Source organism: Temnothorax longispinosus, chromosome 9, assembly GCF_030848805.1.
Source record: "Temnothorax longispinosus isolate EJ_2023e chromosome 9, Tlon_JGU_v1, whole genome shotgun sequence".
Lineage (NCBI taxonomy): Eukaryota > Metazoa > Arthropoda > Insecta > Hymenoptera > Formicidae > Temnothorax > Temnothorax longispinosus.
In genome coordinates this window covers 2463461-2481951 of record NC_092366.1, presented here as the reverse complement: position 1 = coordinate 2481951, position 18491 = coordinate 2463461, and the positions used below count along the sequence as shown (strand labels likewise).

The window sequence follows — 18491 nt, the reverse complement described above, 5'->3', positions numbered from 1 at the left end:
AAAATCGCGTAAGGACGTAAAACGTAAGCGTAAGAAAATCGACCAATCCCAGTCAAGTATTGTTCTGTCCGTAACCCCAGTAGGGTAAAATGCTTGACCAATCACATACGAATTTGAGGAGAATAATCGACTGTGATTGGTCAATTTCCTACGACTCGCATTGTAGACCTAGCATAAATCTAGATTTTGGGCCAAGAAGATGGCGCGGGCGTTTTGATCACGTGAATGAGCATAACATATGAATCATCGACGAACCTGATAAATTACTAGTTCATGCCTTTGACGGCTAACCATCAATTCGCTCCGCGTTCAAAACACGCTTGGTGCTCGTATATATTTAAAAAAAATCGCGTTCAATGTTGCAACAAATTGCCAAGTGACCGGTCACGTGACTACACCTACGAGGAGCACCGCGGCCGTCCAACAGATTTCGCGAACGATCGGCACGCGCTCGATCGGGTTCTACGGTCGCGATCCATCGGTTTCGCGCGATCGTTCTTTCGACCCCGAAATCATCCGGTGGTTTCCCCACGCAAATTTCGCACGATCACGATTCTGCACGAGATTCTTTCGTTCCGAGACTCACGATCATGATCTCTCTTCAGTCTCACAATCAGGTTTGCGCTCCTCGTCCTACAATTGTGTCCAATTGCGTCATGTTTCTGACAGCGTATCTCGCATATCTCTTGCATATACATATCATTTACTGTCCTTGATTGAATAAGTACAAGAGCATTTTAGCTTTTGTTAAATATATATTTAAACATGTATATTTGTGTACTTGATCTCTTCATCTGCATGATGAAATTGCTTTTTTGAGGTTATAAATGCAAGGGATAGATAACGCGCTGCAATTACGATATACTGTCAGATTTATTATTTCTATAATATATTAGATTTAGAATGTCTACAATAATAGATAATAAGCGCTATCGACACGATAAAAAGCTTTAAAATCGATGATTTGCTTAAAATTTTTAGTAGTTGAAGAATCAAATTTGTTTTTATTTCTTCCTTTTACTGAATTTAAGATGAATCGTGTCCTCATAAATTTGGATATTCTTTGAATTAGGTCTTGTACCATCTGACGCAGCTGGCGTGTATAGCGAATCCTAGGACAACTTCGTATTCGGTTCAAGTTAAGAAACAGGATGAATCCTTACAAAAGAAAAAGAACGCGGAGGAGACAGCAATTTGTCCTGATAGTCTTAAGGAGGTATTTCTATTTTTTTCAAGTATAGCTAACTTATACATTAAAGAATAAATGACGTAATATAAAGATTGACTTTTTCAACTAGTTTGTTTCGTGCTTGTCTTGTCGAAATTGTGGGTGTAAGCAGAACTTTTGGTTTGTTTTAGGCAGCGAAAAATTGTACCGAGCTACCAGAGATAAATTTAAGCACTTCAAACGTATTACGAATGAAGGACTGTAAAGTGTGCTTAATGCTGGATAACGTAGCTGTCAGTATATTTAGAAGACCTTTGGAAGAGAATAATAAGTGGAAAGTGTCTTACTTATCCGGCCTAAGTTTTGCTGAGAACAGAAGAGACTTTCCATGCTCCTCGTTCACAGAGCCCATTATTCTACCTGTCGTTCATCTAGCGTCAAGACAACAAAACAGACTGCTGCACACATGGTACAGCAAGAAGCTACACAGTCATATACCGATTCGTACATTCAAGTCCCAACGTAATATAAAAATGGAACTGGAGCAAAACCCACCGTTCATGAACAGAATAAAGAAATGGCTTGGCCTGTCTTCTAATACACAAATGGTACGACATTTATATTTTACTCAAATGATCTGACTTATTAAAACATGATTAAAAAAGCATATTGTTTAACAAATGAAACGTTCTAATTGATTTTATTTTATTATCGCAGGGTTTGGTATCCGAGTTGAAGGGCTCGGATTATGAGAAACTAAAACAAATCTTTAACAATACTGACGCAACAACGGATGAACAGAAGAGAATAAAAATTGCTTTCGTGGAGGGATACGAATCTGGATTACAGCGCCAGACGCGAGGCCATGCCAATTCGTGGCTGAAAATCATACAAACTGTGTTTAGTCTCTCTGCTCTTGGTCTTATAATTGTGCTTTATTGTACGTATATCAAAATTGATATGAAAATTCCGCTTTTATTGCATTGAAAGTTCCTGCGTTTACTGAATTATTTATAATGTGCAGTTAGCTATCAATCAGGGGTATTCAAGCTTCCTATGACTCATAGGATTGAAATTGATCCTGAAGACATCCAGGTCACTTTTAATGATGTTAAAGGGGTAGGTAATAAATGTTCTCCAAAAGGTCTAATTATTGTATTGTTGAATTAATTTTATCAAAGTTTAACTAACAACTAATTTATGCAAATTTAAGTACTCTAAACATTTTGTAAAAATTACAGGCAGATGAGGCAAAGCAAGAGCTTTTGAATGTAGTAGAATTCTTAAAGAACCCTGAAAAATTTTCCGTCCTCGGCGGAAAGTTGCCGAAGGGAGTATTGTTGGTCGGCCCGCCAGGAACAGGAAAAACATTGTTAGCGCGTGCAGTCGCTGGAGAAGCCGGTGTACCATTCTTCCATGTGGCAGGCCCTGAATTTGATGAGGTCCTTGTTGGCCAAGGCGCCCGACGTGTCAGAGAGTTGTTCAGTGAGTAAAATCCAACAGGCAAGAAGACAAATTTTGCGAATAAAGTAGAATTAACTAGTAAATTGTCAATATCGTGCAAAGTACATCAATACCTTCTATGTAACTTTGCAGGAGCGGCGAAAGAAAAGGCACCGTGCGTAGTGTTTATTGATGAAATAGATTCCGTGGGAGCAAAAAGGACGAACTCAGTTCTCCATCCTTATGCGAATCAGACAATTAATCAATTACTTTCTGAAATGGATGGGTGAGTTTACGAGTTTATGCAATATATATTTATGCAATATTTTCAATTCTATTCTATTACGTATCTTTTGAGAAGTATACTGCTACAGATACAAAATGCTTCACGAGTTGTTAAATTTTTTAAAATAAATTTTAATTAAAATAGTCTGTATTATTAAAAATTTGTGATTTATTTAAAATTTTATTTTTAAGCTTTCGTCAGAATGAAGGCGTAATAGTTCTTGGTGCCACAAATAGACGCAAAGATCTTGACAAAGCGCTAATGCGTCCTGGCCGTTTCGATGTTGAGATTTACGTTAATAAGCCTGACTATTTGGGCCGTAAAGAGATATTAGACCTCTACTTATCCAAAATATTAACACATGAAGTAGATACAGCTTATTTAGCACGCTGTACTACAGGATTCACTGGAGCCGATCTCGAAAACATGGTAAGAAAAATTATTATGTAGCTTTAATTATGTCGTGTTACCTTGAATTACGAAGTCTTCGATTAGTTTGCGATTCATTTTTTTTAACATAACATAGTTTAGTACTTTTAAAGTGGGTTATTAAAATTTAAATTTCTTTATTCATTTGATTTTGGAAACAAATATGTATGATAAATTGAGTTTTTTGTTATAATATTACAGGTAAACCAAGCTGCATTGCGTGCAGCAATTGATGAAGCAGACTACGTCACTATGAAGCACTTAGAGTATGCTAGAGATAAAGTATTGATGGGTCCAGAGGGCAAGCTAAGGTTACACGATGAAGAAGTCAATCGTCTCACAGCATACCACGAAGCAGGGCATGCTCTAGTAGCATTTTACACGAAAGATGCTACGCCGCTTCATAAAGTCACCATTGTGCCACGGGGAGCATCGTTAGGCCATGTATATAACTAACTTATCTTTTAGTTTGATTATCTCATAAAATATCCCGACTAATTAATCCTTTTTTTTCATTATTTCGTCTTCTAAAAATCTTTTTTATATATAATTTGTGTTTATATACGATGATTTATGACTATTGAAATTGTTTATAATTTTATATACGTAATTGAGTTTAGATTTTTTTATAAATTATGCTCGCGCGATTTTGTATTTTTTAATCTATAAATTATATAATTTTTGTCTTAGACTTCCTATATGCGTGAGAAGGATGTTTATCACGTCACAAAGTCACAACTGTTAGCCGATATGGATGCTATCATGGGTGGCAGAGCTGCAGAAGAATTAGTATTTGGGCCGGAAAAAGTGACGACAGGAGCTGCTTCCGACTTAGAGGTATGATTATATTTTGCGATATTTCGAATTTCATTTTATAGCACAATCTCAGTTTAAATATTATTATTTATGATTTGTGAAGCCTTACCAAACTTTCAAAATGTATCGTATTAAAAAAGAAAAAAATTTATATTTTATAAAATGTATACTTTATTAATTTTTAATTTTTATATGCTATTATATTGTCCAGTTTGATAAAAATTATTTTATTTGTTTGTCCAAGGAAATTTTAGGAATATAAATTAAGGTAAATGGGGAGATACGTATTTTGTTTTCTCTTTGCAGGAGGCGACAAAGAAAGCGGAGATGATGGTAAAGATTTTCGGAATGTCGGAGAAGGTGGGATTCAGGTCAATAGTGGAGAATAAGAAGCTTTTCGGTAACAGCATCACGTACGCGCCAAGCACGGCCGAGCTCATCGACAATGAAATAAAGCGGCTTTTACAGGTAAATTTAACGTTCTTGTATTAAAAATGCGAGCTAATGAGAAAAGATTTTTTTCTTTGTTTTCAATACGATACAATTTTGTTAATCGTTTTAGTAAAACAGAATTATTAATTATAAAGAAATTATAACTCTTCTTTTCATAATCAACTAAACCGTCTTGTTTTATATTAATTATAACTCTCCTTTTTATAATCAAATCGTCTTTCTAATATTCGTTTTACAGGAATCATATGAACGTGCAAAAGCAATTTTAAAAACGCACATGAAAGAACACAAACTGCTAGCAGAAGCTTTATTGCAGTATGAGACATTGGATGCGGATGATGTAGCTGCCATAGCAAATGGTAAATAGATTATATACAGAACAAGAATAATTTGATATATAAAATAGTGATTTCTTATGTAAAAATGAGTATGTTGACGATATAATGACAGTTGACACATATATTTATAAGGGTTTATATATAGATACAATTTTATATATCATCTATATAAAATAATAAATTTCCAAGAAAATTTTAGAATACTAGGGTATTAACTATTTATATGAAAAAGTATGTTGTATTTAACATTATTGTTTCAGACACGGGACTTAGTAAACGAGAACCATCTGCAGATTCAAAGAGACCGACGAAACGATCTTAATCTAAGTGTAATTATTTGAGGACATTTATTGAAACGATAGGAATCAGGTATAATAATTATGTAAAATTTCCATGGATATACTACTTTAGATAATAATTTTTATAGGCTTGTACGAAAAGTCTAGTTCATAAAATATTTAAAATCTATACGAAATGTGAATCGTGCTAGTTTTTTTTAAATCTTATTTTAGACGACCGATGTTTTTTATAAAAATACAAAATTGTTATTCGCTATTTCAAACGTTAAAAATAGACGCTGGTGCTATTATACAATATCATGTTTAGAAAGAGATATTTTTGAAACATTTGTTGAAATTTAATTACTATATATCAAACGATAATATGTATGATATATTTTCTCTCTATATTTGTTTTCTTCGGTCGTTAAAAATTTTAAGCAAATAATTTATGCAAAAGTAAAATGCTTAACTATTCTATATGTACCTAAAATATAAATTGTAAAAATATATTACTATTATTAGCAATTATGTACTTTTATTTTAAATCGACAAGTATTCTTTTAGCAATAACAACCATTTTTTGACAGCATCTATTTTTATTATTGATTAAATCCGTACTTTGTAATGATTTGCCTGAAAATTTAAGTAGATTCTGCATTATGATTTTTGAATAAATAATAGAAGCAGTCGTTGAAAATATTTATTAGACAAATCGCGTTTTCTGTGTTTTTTTGCAGTTTCTTCCTGGTCTGCGTTTGTTTAATAAAAATTTGGGCAATCCATTTTTTTCTTAAAAAAATGGAAATCATCGAGATTATCGGCAATTTCATCTTCCCTTTGCACTTGAGATCCGCAATCGAAGAATCGCAAGGTGCTTGGCGAGTATAAAAGTATATCATAAATATAATAAACTTTGATTTACTATTAAATGGTCATAGATATAAATTATATTGAATTATGTATATACATATACACATATCTCAAGACTTTTGTGCGTGTTATTTCATCTCTTATTACCCTTCAATATCCATAATTATCATTTTTTTAAATTATATATACATTTTTCTATGGATAATTTGTATCTATTAAAAAATTGCAAAATATGCATAATATGCTGAACATAAATGGTACTATCTGGAAATGTTTTTAAAATTTCGACAATTCTTTTCCCGGTACGTTCGATCCTATGTCGATGAATTATATATGTGAGTTATATATTCTTGTGTAAATATTCTATCACAGTTTGATGAAGTTTTTAATGAAGTTGATTTCCATAATATATAATGTTTATATTTATTTTACAAATGCGGTGCAACGGTGGAATAACCGCGCGCATCCGCGGGGAGTACAAAATGGAGTGTCAAGCGATCGTTGCGATACCTCAATTAAGGTAACGTAATGATCGCGATATATTTGTGTGCTTGTTCGCGATGTTTGGATTTACTCACAGCACGGTAATACGTATGTTGCTGCATTTGCGCTATGCCACGACTACATTTTTCCACGCATCCTAACGTATGTCGATAGCGATCCTACAAGCGATCACGAATTAGTATGACAAACGATATTTGTAACGTATTTAACTGAGTTTTTTTCGATCATATTCATATGTATGAGCGGCACGGCCAAGGAAAGAACAATTTAAGCGCGATTAATATGCTAGAGCGAGTTTGCATTGCAAATTACACGCAATAACACAATGATGATATATTGAACTTTGTCACAGACAAAACAAAGCAAGTTGCTGAAATTCCGGTGCGATGTGTATCTAAAAAAGGACCACGTGTGCGTGAAGAATACAAACACTGAGTTCGGTTAATAAATGCTAATTCCATGAAGGGAGAGAAGGAGATTAAACGTGGAGTCAATGTAATTTTTGCTTGACAAATAACAGCTTTACGCTAATCGATTTAATAATCACAAGCTATTAATAACGTTTTGTAAAGCCCTCATTACGAGTTATTCTTAGACTTAATAATGAGAACTTTATACCATCCTTCAATTTTGTAGGAAAGCGCAATTTTCCACCCATACGGTCGCGATAATGTTCTCAATATATAATATAGCTGCAAAGAAACGGTTTCCTATGCTTCTTGCTCTTTCGCGAAAAATTTCAATTGACAAAGCTCCATCATTATCATCATCGATTTCGATGATGTGACCGCACATCGTGGCGGGGGGGAAAAACGCGCGATTTACGCGCTTTATCGGAGCTTGTGCCGGAGCTTTAGTATCGCAATTATATCGGACGCGGACCGGAGATTGAGTCGGGGCTCATAACTCTCGTCGGTCGTAACGTTCAGCTGCAGGCCGTTCGTTCAGCCGTGCCTGCATTTCATAGGCCGCCAGATGTTACGCGTCTACATATCAGCGGCCCCGCACACTTCACGTGTGCGCGCGGTACGTATGTACGTATTCATTACTAAATTACAAGCAATACGAGCGAGCGAGCCGGGCGGGCTCGTTTGCCAGGACGCGAGGCGAGGCGAGGCGACGCGACGCGACGCGGCCTGTGCGGAACAGGGACCGGTGCGTTTCAACCGCGGAATCGCCGATGGCACGTAAAACAACGGGCTGGCTGAGTCGGCGGGCACTGTTTGTTCGCCCGTGACGGAAACCCGCGGCATTACCAGCCACCCGCTTCTCTCTCTCTCTCTCTCTCTCTCTCTTTCTATATTATGTAAGATCATTTAACACTTTCATTAAATAAATGAACAGAGTAATGAATAAGCGACAAAATTGCACGACTAGCTGGGCGCACGTATGATGGCCACGCGTTCTTGAATGGCGTAACAACGGAACGACTCGGTTTAATCAAAACGACTCCACAAAACTAGATGATATTCTTTGCAATACATTTTTGTCGATAATAGACAGGAAGAGGAAGAGATTATAAAATGTACTTTTTAATAGCATTAAATTATTAAATTATTAAATTATTATAAATAACAACCGATTCGCAAATTAATATTACGCTGATGATCGGAAAAAAATTGTCTTATCTATTTATTTCTGTCTTACTGACGCATATCGTTATTTACTTCTCAGGATCGATGATAAAGATTCGATATCTGAATTAATGTAGCTTGCGATTGCAATTTACGACGTGTATCTTTCCAATCATTTGCGATCTTTTATAATATTTTTAATTGTTATGGTACATGAAGCGTGGTTCATAAAAAATTATACCAGAGATGAATCTCTCCCTCGATTTTGTCACCGTCTTCTGACTGGATATCATTAATCAGACTTTCGGGAGGGCGCAAATTAGATTTTTAATATATTTTCTCTTAAATTTATATCTCCGTCAAATTATGATAATTTCCTCAATTTTAAATTCGGTAAACAATAATCGCTTATATAGGAATTATGGTGAGTAAGCGAACGATCAATTCATTACTCCGTTCCGGGTTATCGCACTTGGGATTATCTCCCTCTCACTTACCGCGTCGTAGAAAATTACTCGCGCCCCCAAAACAATCTCTAAACAATCCAAATTAATTCGGGCGGACGCGCGCGATGATCGCGTTTTCTACGGATAAATCGAGAGGGAAGGGGGGGGTGAGGGGCCACGAAGCACGGACTTATAGCGAGCAGATACAAGTGCGGGGATGGGGAGGAAAGAGGGTGGTTTCTAGGGGGTTACATTGTCTGGGGAAGGCGAACACTATTTGCCGGCAAAGTAGATTAGGTCGGTATTGATAGAGACGGAGCGGCGGAAAGAGAGAGGAAGTAATAGACCGATAAGGGTTGAAGGAGGTTGGACGGCGGAGGTGAGGGAAGAAGACGGAGGATGGATGAAGGTGGGCTCTCTGAGACGGCCAATATAGGATGGGATATAGCAATAGAGTTTCGCTTACGAGGTATAACCGCGTTAGACGGTGCCCTTTGTTGTATCAGTGCGCCGAGGCGCAATTGCCTTAAGTTCTGATCTCACGAGATGTCGGGATGCTGGATGCTCGATCCGGCACGACGCGACTCGACTGGTTTTTTTCCCCCCTCGAATTTTACGTACATCCGAGCAATACTGCGCCGCTACGGCGACACTCGTTCTGCACCAATAAAATATCGCCCTAGATCACCGTTTATAATCATATTCTTGATATTAAGGATTATAAATATATCTATATCTTGTCTCATTTATTTTCTTCGTTGTTTAGAATTTTAGCAAACGGTATATATATGCCTCAAGTATATACAAAAATGAAAAAAATGTTTAACTATCTTATATGTATGTTTAACGAATCATATTTCTAGAACAGCCATTTTCTTTCCTCTAGAGCTGGAGTTTGTTTTTAATTTTTATAATATTTTTAGTAAATATATCTATAGAGAGAAAGAGAGAAAGAGATGATTACTTAAATATACGCTACGGTTGGCTAAATCTTGAACCCATCTACGAACTTGCTATTCTAGATAGAAACACTATTTGCATTATTTAGTTTTCCACAAACTTTTCCCATTATGGTATTTTTTAATCTTAAATTTCTGGACTTTGCGTATTATATAGATTGAGCTTATTGTTAGACTTTATATTCATCGATCGATTATATCCGAACGAGTTCGCATTGTAACACCTTCAGAGAACCACAGTCTTCCTTAGGGATCGAAAGAGTACTTTAAACGCGCAACTGCATTTTTCGAATACGTTCCTTTATTGAATCCAACATCGTCGCAAGATCTTCACCCGCAAATCGTTTTGTCGCACGCGATATACCGCGCATATAAAGTAACTCGATGTCCCTTCTTCACAATTGCACGCATATATACATTCCCGACCGATCCTCCTTCATACCCTCATATGCTGCTTTTCTGTTTTTCCCTAGTTTTTATTTATTTTTTTTCGTGTATTTTTATTACACGCGGAGTCTACTTCGAACGGTACATGCCGTCACGTCTGGCGGGTTAATCAGAATTTTTACGGGCTTGCCCGAAACTCTGCGCAATCAACATTAAGCTTTACTGCTGGCTACTAATGCGCAGGTATCGCGATCCATCAGTACGTGGCCGCATTTTATTATGCAGCATCCGCCGCATCCGATTCAGCTTGTTCAAGCCAACGTGCATCCACCCTTAACTTTTTTCTCAAGTTAATTGCTCGCCGATTAATGATATGTCTATACGAACATATAACTTAACATTTTAAAATACTTTCGCGAAATAATTATTCCAGACTTGATAAATGATTATGACGCTTATATTATTAGATTTAAGTGCATTATCCGTTTCTTAAGATTTTTTAAACAACAGCTAATTATCATTCAGTTCATTATCGCGCATTTGAGGTTGCACCGTATTTAAGACACGATCACTGATCGCAAATAACATTTTCCCGCAAATGTCAAGCTGAAAGGACAGGTCAGGTCGAGACAAAACCAACAGTTACTTATTCAACACCCGCTGAACTTTTATTGTTTCTATTAAAAGGCTGACATATCTTTGAATGACATTCACAGAATCTACATATGGAAGGAAATAAAAATCTATTATTATTACAGTTTTTACGAGACGTGCGCCGTAGGTGTGACCGTATTTTGAAGATTTCAGAATTGGATGTCACTTCGCTCTATAATTTACAAAGCCTCTCCTGATTTAGAAGAGTATGAAATACGCCGGAATAAACTGTCTGATAATTTTATTCCCTTGCTTCTCGCGTATAGACATCTTTAGCCCCTTGCACACTGATATTACATCCCCTTTTTGCAGCCTGCATGAAGTTACGCACTTTTTTCTCGAGAATTCAAGCAAAAGAAGCGGCGGTTGGTGGTACGCGCCGCCCTTCCGTCACGAAGGACTTCGCGGATGGAGAGGTAGGGGTGTAAGAGAGAGAGAGAGAGAGAGAGAGAGAGAGAGAGAGAGAGCAAGGGAAGCACGGCGTAGGAGCGTATAATACATAATGTTCTTGCCGCCCCTTAGAATGTACAAGGTTTCGGTTCGTACATCCATCTCCCGCGTCATAAGCACGCCGACTAAAACATCGTCGATTTTTCTTGCATAGGTGTTACGTGTTTTTGATAAATGGCTCGCGCGATCTCCCTCCCGGCCACCCCTTCTCACCCCATTTTCCCTCCCCCGCCTCTTTCTCAGCCTTCTTCCGACGTCCCTTGTTCCCGAAACGCACTAATATGCACTTTCCTCGACCGCATCTGGAAGTCTGATAACGCCGTTTTAACGAGACGTGTATATATATGCCCGTTCCTCCTTTCAATTCTTATATCCGTCATTTTAAAACAATAAGAGAGAAACCTTCAGCTTGAAAAAAGAAATAAATGGCACATCAGGTGTTTCGCGTGAGATTTTTATCTATGGAGTCAATTTTTCCTCGGGTAAACTTCTCAATTTTCGATATTACATACCTCTTACAACACGAAGCCTCAAATAAAATTTTTGTTGAAGCCCGTAAATAAAATTAATCGCAGAACACGGTTTTGCCATCCGTCTTTCATAGAAAAATTATATCTTTGTTGAAGAAGAAAACTTTTTTTCTCAAAAGAGAATTCGTCACTGAAATATAACGCGTTAAAATAATCATTTTGGGATGTCTTAGAACGAATATAAATCGACGTCATATAAATTTAAGAACGTGTATAACTGAAAGGAAACTATTCTTATACTCTTTATATCCTTTTTATGAGTTGGAAGGAGGCTTGTGTGAACATTTATGGAATATAATCGTCCTTCAGTCGAAGATGCCATTGCAATTTTGTCGCTTGATTAAAACTACTTTTTTTTTATTGGCTATCGATTCATATACTAATATGCCTATCTTGTGCGTGGCGCGGACGTTATCGATCATTCGTTTTACGACCAATAGGACTTGATGATCGCAGCAGGAGGCTAACCAGGGCGAGGATATCGGCAGGACGAGCAAATGACTGGCGCAGCACGCGATCTTCTATTACTTACCGCGTTAATTGATATTGATGTGACGTAGTCCCTTTTGAGAAAACTGATCGATATTAATGTGACGCACCTTACGGTATTAATGAAGGAACGACGCCAGTTAAAATACGCTTTTCAATACTTTTCTTTTATTAATTAATATGTAGATAACTCAATAACACCTTTACGATGTTATTGTCGTTAATAGAGATGGACGATGTCGAGAAAAAAAAAATGAACGGTCAAATAATTGATTATAAAGAAGGTTGTGTGAGACGTTGTCGTTCGAGAAAATTGATTCAGGTTGTAACAACCGACGATTCTGACTCTTCTGTGGTTAAAATAATTTCTCCGATCTCATCGATTCAAACAAGTTTACGGACGAAAGAAAAAGGCCGGGGGGGGGGGGGAAAGGTCGAAGGGCGATGGAGTGAAAGAGACTTATCAAGCACATTGTCTTGTTTCTGGCAATTAGTCATGATCGACGTCACGCGCCGAGTGTTTCCAAAGTCCATCGCGACTAATTGCCGCGAAGGCGACAGCCACGAAGTAGCCATCGGAAATTTGTCAATTGCAGGTAACTTTGGCTCGTTCCGCGCACAGTTTCCTCGCAGATGTTCCTGATAGGCCAAAGTTACGGGCTACGCTTGCGGAGCCCGTACCACTTACTTCGACGGCCGTTCCCTTGTACACCAATTTCTTTATCCCCCTCATCTCCGCGCGTACACACATCTACACACACATATACACACGTACACGTACACACATCCGCCTCCTCGCCGCCCAACCTTCTCCCAAGTCACCCTCGTTACTTTCTTTGTTTTCTTCCGCTGTCGAATGTCGCGATCGTAAAATCGATAACTCCTGGTCGTACCTACGGCTGAATCCCAGGGGAATTCGCGTACAGATTTGTGAAAATTCGAAAACTCGATCTGCTATTTTCAGATATGAACCCGACTAAAAGAAATCTGTGTCAAAATAAAAAAATAATCTCGGAAAAATCGTACCTTTTGTCGGATATAATTTTCTATTACGTTCGATTACGTTGAAACTTAAAATCTGCTTTAAAGGTGTGTGGATTTCTCAAATACTTGTTAAATTGCATTTTTGAGAAATATGACGTTCGTGTTAACAAACCTAAAAAAAATATATATAACTGCGAACTTGTTTCAGGAGAAAACACCAACTCATTAAGTGTATTGCTACATGGGGAACTATTTCGAAGATGACGGGAACCATTAGTGAGTAACTAATTGAGGGGTTCTGAGGTAAAACCCGGTAAACTCGAGTAACAGACATTTATGCAAATGTCAGTTACCTGATTTTACGTCCGAACCCCTTAATTAAACACAGTTGTCAGGTGGACATTCCAAGAACTTAAAAGTCAAAGTTAAAGAAAATCGCACATAATTGTACCGAATTGTACGAAACATTTCCGATGTTTTTAAATGAGTTGAATGTAATGATAACAATAGCATGATATCTCATGTTACGCTCATTCGTAAATGAAAAGTGTAAAAAACAGAATAAAACAATAAACAGAGAAAAATAAATAAACTCCAGTAAAAAAAACAAACCTTTTGCATCAATTCGATAAAAAAAAATAAAATAAAAGATATTTGATATGGGAAATAATCACCTGTCGAACCGCCTCCTCTACTTCTCGCCTTGCGTGCATACACAATTATCCTTTCAAAATCCATAAGAGCATTCTCCTATTCTCGTACGCTGGTTATCCACCTGTTTCTCTCTCTCTCTCTCTCTTTCTATACTCTCTCGTTTCCATTTAAAAGCTTACCTCAAACCCTATTCAGAACCACGTTTGCGGTTGGGTTGGACGCGGTCAAGCGCCGTTTCGCTATATTTTCTCAGGACTACCCTCTCGTCTCGCGCGGTGCGTCGCCGCGATGCGTCGCGATGAGTCGCGTCACCCAGCGCGTTGTCGACCGGATCTCGCGCGTCGGCCACGTGACGTGGCACGTATACGCGAGCGTCGGCAGGCGTCGAGACGCCGCCGGAAAAGGGGCGTCCGCGGCTTTATGTTCCCGTTGGGAATTCCGTTCTCATGCCTCACGGCGTTTCGTTTCACGTCGACGTCCCGCCGTTACACGTGAAACTATACCGTGCCGTACATGTATATACGCACGCACACACACAGACACACATGTACGCGTGAAACGTGCGCGCATGTTCAAAGCCGCACTGTCAGGCCGGACACGAAACTTTGCCGGATCGCCTGCCGTGATCCGCGAGTCACGAGACGCGATACGCGTGTCAGGATCGGCTCCGCGAGACGATCGCGTGCGCAGATGTATTAGCAGATTGTTGTTGCAATTTAGCGTTATGTGATTAGCGTGGCGCACGGCGTGTGTAGCACTTAGTAAATTGGCTCAAATCAAATAGTAACGATATTTGGAATTACAGGCATGTTAATCTTAGAATATTTTTGCACGAGTTATTTTTGCGCGTGCAATTTTTTTCAATTTACGTAGGCAATGTTTAGTTTACCGAGATATAATGTCTAGAGTAATTTAGATTTCGCGTGGAATTCGCTTGGAACGCTAAAATTTGTAGAAATTTTAATTTAGGAACGTTCAAATGTGGAAATATCTGAAGCTTATGTAGGATCTTTGGATTCGAACGTTCTGAATTTTGAGGACATTAACCTTAGAATCAAATTTACATAGGTACTGTTGGTATTTTCAAATCGCATTCGCGTCTTCATGTAATAATATTCTCATATATGAAGATATATATACGTATATCGATTACTAGCGGTATATCATATCAATTTAACTTTTATCTGTAAAAATGGACGTGTTATTGGGACAGTTAACGTTTGTTACGTCTTTCTACATGTACAGATCATTTATTTAATCTTATTTTCATTAGTTATCAGTACTCTAAAAGTAAAGCTACATATTTGCTCAGTTTTGATGGAAAGTGATATGTAAAAATGTCCATAACAATCTCTTGCAGTGCCAATTTTAACGAGATTCAATTTTTAATTCTATTCTTTCCGAATAAAAGTATTGACGTATTTATAATTTTCAAATTACAAACAATTGAAGAAGATATTAAGTCTCAATAAATATCATCAATTTCGTTAAGCTCTTGATTTTATCGCAGTCCACAGTGTAGTCAAAAGAATTCTTTTTAAAACTACAAGATAAATGACAGAAGTGATTTTGATCACATTACTCTTTATATCACTTTACATCTTTCGTTTTTTACTGTCAGTTATTATTGCTTTTTTATTGCCGCGGACATAAAAAAGAATCCCGCTGAGTATCGAGGGAAACGTCAGAACATAAACGCGTCGCGCGAGAAAATCCCTTCGGCAACGAGAAATTTAAAGTTTGTGTTCGTGGAATTCGAGCATCTTCGCGCCGGAGAGTATGCGCCAAATACGAGCACCCTCGAATTTAAGGATGCTCGAACAACTGTTGCGTGCATCCTTCGCAGCTTCTTCCGCGTCGTCTCATCTTCCGCACGACTGCTCGCGCAGCATGCGTCGCGGCGCGTCGCGCCGCGCCGCTCCGCTCCGCTCTGCCCTGCTCCGGAATATGCGCGGCGGGTTCGCGCGTGCGAGAGGTCGCCGCGGGCGGACGGGACGCCCGACGTCGCGACGCGCGGCGTCGCGGCAACGGGTACCGAGCGCCGCGTCGTCAGTTTGCGTCTGCCTAGGGTCGCGACGTCCTCGCCTCCACGTAGTACTGATATCGCGCCACTCCGCTTCGTGTACCGCGATCGAACACCGACGGACGACGACGACGACGTCTCACCGTCGACGAGGGACGCCAGCGAAAATCGTAACGCATCGATCGCGATCGATAGATCAAAGCCACGTGACTGATCGCCGTCAACATCCATCCTTTCCGCTTTTCCGGCGATCGACTGGTTCGAGGGAAGTTTGAGGGAATCCTCGGATGTCCCGGGGTGACCTGAGAATTCTCAGAATTCTCCCAGGATCCTTGAGAGTCCTTGGAGAAGTTTGCGAGATAAGTCGGGACTTTGGTAACACTCCGGAAGCAACTCGGAGCGTCTGAGATATCTCGCGAAAGTTTAAGGAGACATAAGAAAGCTTGCAGATTTTTAAGATAAGTTTACGAGATGGCGAATTAGTTTGTAAAAAGCTTGAAAGTCCGTAAGTTTTTGTGTGGGGAAGTAGATCTCGAAATTTTGGAGACGTGTGGAGCAGTTGGAAAGTGTTTGGGACATTATCAAGAGCCACTGAAAACTCCGACAAGTTTTCAAGAATCTCCAGACATCTCGCAGAGAGGATCAGGAATTCTTTAGCGATCTGCGAAAATTTCTACAAAAGACCTAACAGAATTTCAGCTTCGGCTTTCGAGGATCGTGTTCCAAGGTTACGGAATAAACTTTTTTTCGCGTCGCGTAGATTTTTGGTCACGTGGCCGGAGAGAGTTTCAAAACTTTCGAGGATCTACTCCGAAACTGTGCGCCGCGTTTTATAACGTCAAGGGAGGACTTTCTTAATTCAATATTTTTGTAAGAACTACAGAAAGACTGTCCAGTCAAAGCAACATTTATGAGATCAACAAAGAATTAATTAATCTGGTGTCTCGCGCGCGTTTTATGATCTGTCACTTTATTACCGAGGGACTCTACGAGATTTCCATCGTAAATTCTCAGCTGACGAGTGTGTTTCTCTAGGACTTTGAATCTTTACCGGGGGATATTTTCACTCCGCGGTTCGAGGACCTTAAAGTGAAAGGACTTGACGTTTAAAGGGCTTCCGGTTATCCTGCCCCGTCATGACTTCGAAGAATTCTGTTTGAATAGTCTTGAATACAGTAAGAACGACATAAGTGGAATTATCGAAGACCAATAAAGCCTTGAAGTTGATCGATCTGCAGCCCGATATTTTTGAGGAATCGGTGAATTCAATTCGGCGACTCGAGGGGACAGAGGGTAGATGGATCTATTTTGATATCTGACAGAATTGTTCTCTCTACAGTAATTTTGGTGAGTAATAATAATGTATTTATGTCTGGGATATAAGTTGGATACAAATGGTAACCCACAAAACGCTGAATAGCAGTATATGTATAATATTTATATCTTTTTTTTTATTATATCACTGCATAGCTTAAAGGTTTCTTTGTTAGAAGTAAGGGCATGTATCGATGGAAATAGCTATATAATAAGAAACTTTATTATTAATATATTAGTATACGAAAAATGTTGCTATATAAATCACGCATTTTTGAGACAAAAAAATTTATATTTAAAAAATCTAGCAGTTTATCACATGCGAGTAAAAAAATAATGACATTATCGATTACACATATTCTTATATGTGGACGTGAAAGCATTTTATACATTATATAAAGAATCTTACGCTCTTCGTATCTAACTAGTCTAGAATTTAAAATATGAAAAAAAATATTGAAATATTTTTGTTAATCCAAGAGCAATTTAAATTTAAACGCATAAAATACAAACGCATTTACGGATTCATGGAATTTTTATCGTGTAATTTATTACCCCATGCTGCATCCACGAATATATACCGCCTGGTATTGTCACTTTTTTCGAGCGATATAGTTTTACATAGTAATAACATAAATATTCAAATATCCACAAATATAAATATTTCAAAAACCGGATTAATAAAATAAATATCCGAGTGAAATGCAAAAAGAACAGTCAAAATATTCGTGGATATTTAGCTATGCTAGAAATTGCGATTATATATGTAAAACTATCAAAGGAGAAGCTAGCAAAGAATCATGGATATCACAAAGCAAAAAAGAAGGATAGATATCTCGAAAAATCGAAATACCTGTTCGTCGAAATCACAAAGTTCGAAATTTGTACACGAAATCTGAACGCATTTACGGATTTAGCGAGCTTTAATCTCGTCATTTATTACCACGTGCCATGTTATATCCTCGAATGTACACCCCGCCGTATTGTCGTTTGTTCCAAGCAACGAGTTAGATTACTGCCGGGTGAACTTCACAACTTAATTCTCTTTCGCGTCGCAGCAGCTGCGAATATCAGTCTAGGCGATTGCTCGCGCGAGCTTTACGCGCCTCACTCGCAAAATCTCCGGCTCGGATGAGCCCCGGCCGGCGCGACTCACAAAACTTGGCACTAAACTCTCGCATTACCCTTGTCGTTCGCTCTCGCGGACTAGACGACGGGAGACGGGCGACGCGGGCCCGGGGCGACACACTCGCCGCGCTAAAACTCGCTGGCGGAAAATTCGTTATCAATTTCTGCTTATCGGGACGTGCCGTCGCTCCCGAATAAGGACCCGTTCATCCACTCGGACGAGTCCCGGGAGCGTGCGTGCGGGGATTAACTTGAAATCAGCGCCGCGGCGTGTACTGATTACGAACAATCGTAATTAAATTCTTTCCACG

The 18491-nt window shown here is 38.6% G+C and overlaps 1 protein-coding gene across 1 annotated transcript; it reads left to right on the top strand.

Annotated features, from left to right (window-relative positions):
* Positions 1 to 262: 262 nt before the first annotated feature.
* Positions 263 to 6200, top strand: Yme1l (ATP-dependent zinc metalloprotease YME1L). Its single transcript, XM_071788857.1, has 14 exons — positions 263 to 617; positions 1073 to 1216; positions 1360 to 1776; positions 1886 to 2108; positions 2193 to 2287; positions 2410 to 2653; positions 2765 to 2897; positions 3089 to 3326; positions 3528 to 3770; positions 4017 to 4163; positions 4449 to 4610; positions 4834 to 4954; positions 5194 to 5302; positions 5952 to 6200. The coding sequence occupies exons 1-13, from the start codon at positions 591 to 593 to the stop codon at positions 5253 to 5255; spliced, it is 2256 nt and encodes a 751-aa protein (XP_071644958.1). The 5' UTR covers positions 263 to 590; the 3' UTR covers positions 5256 to 5302; positions 5952 to 6200.
* The last annotated feature ends 12291 nt before the right edge of the window (positions 6201 to 18491 follow it).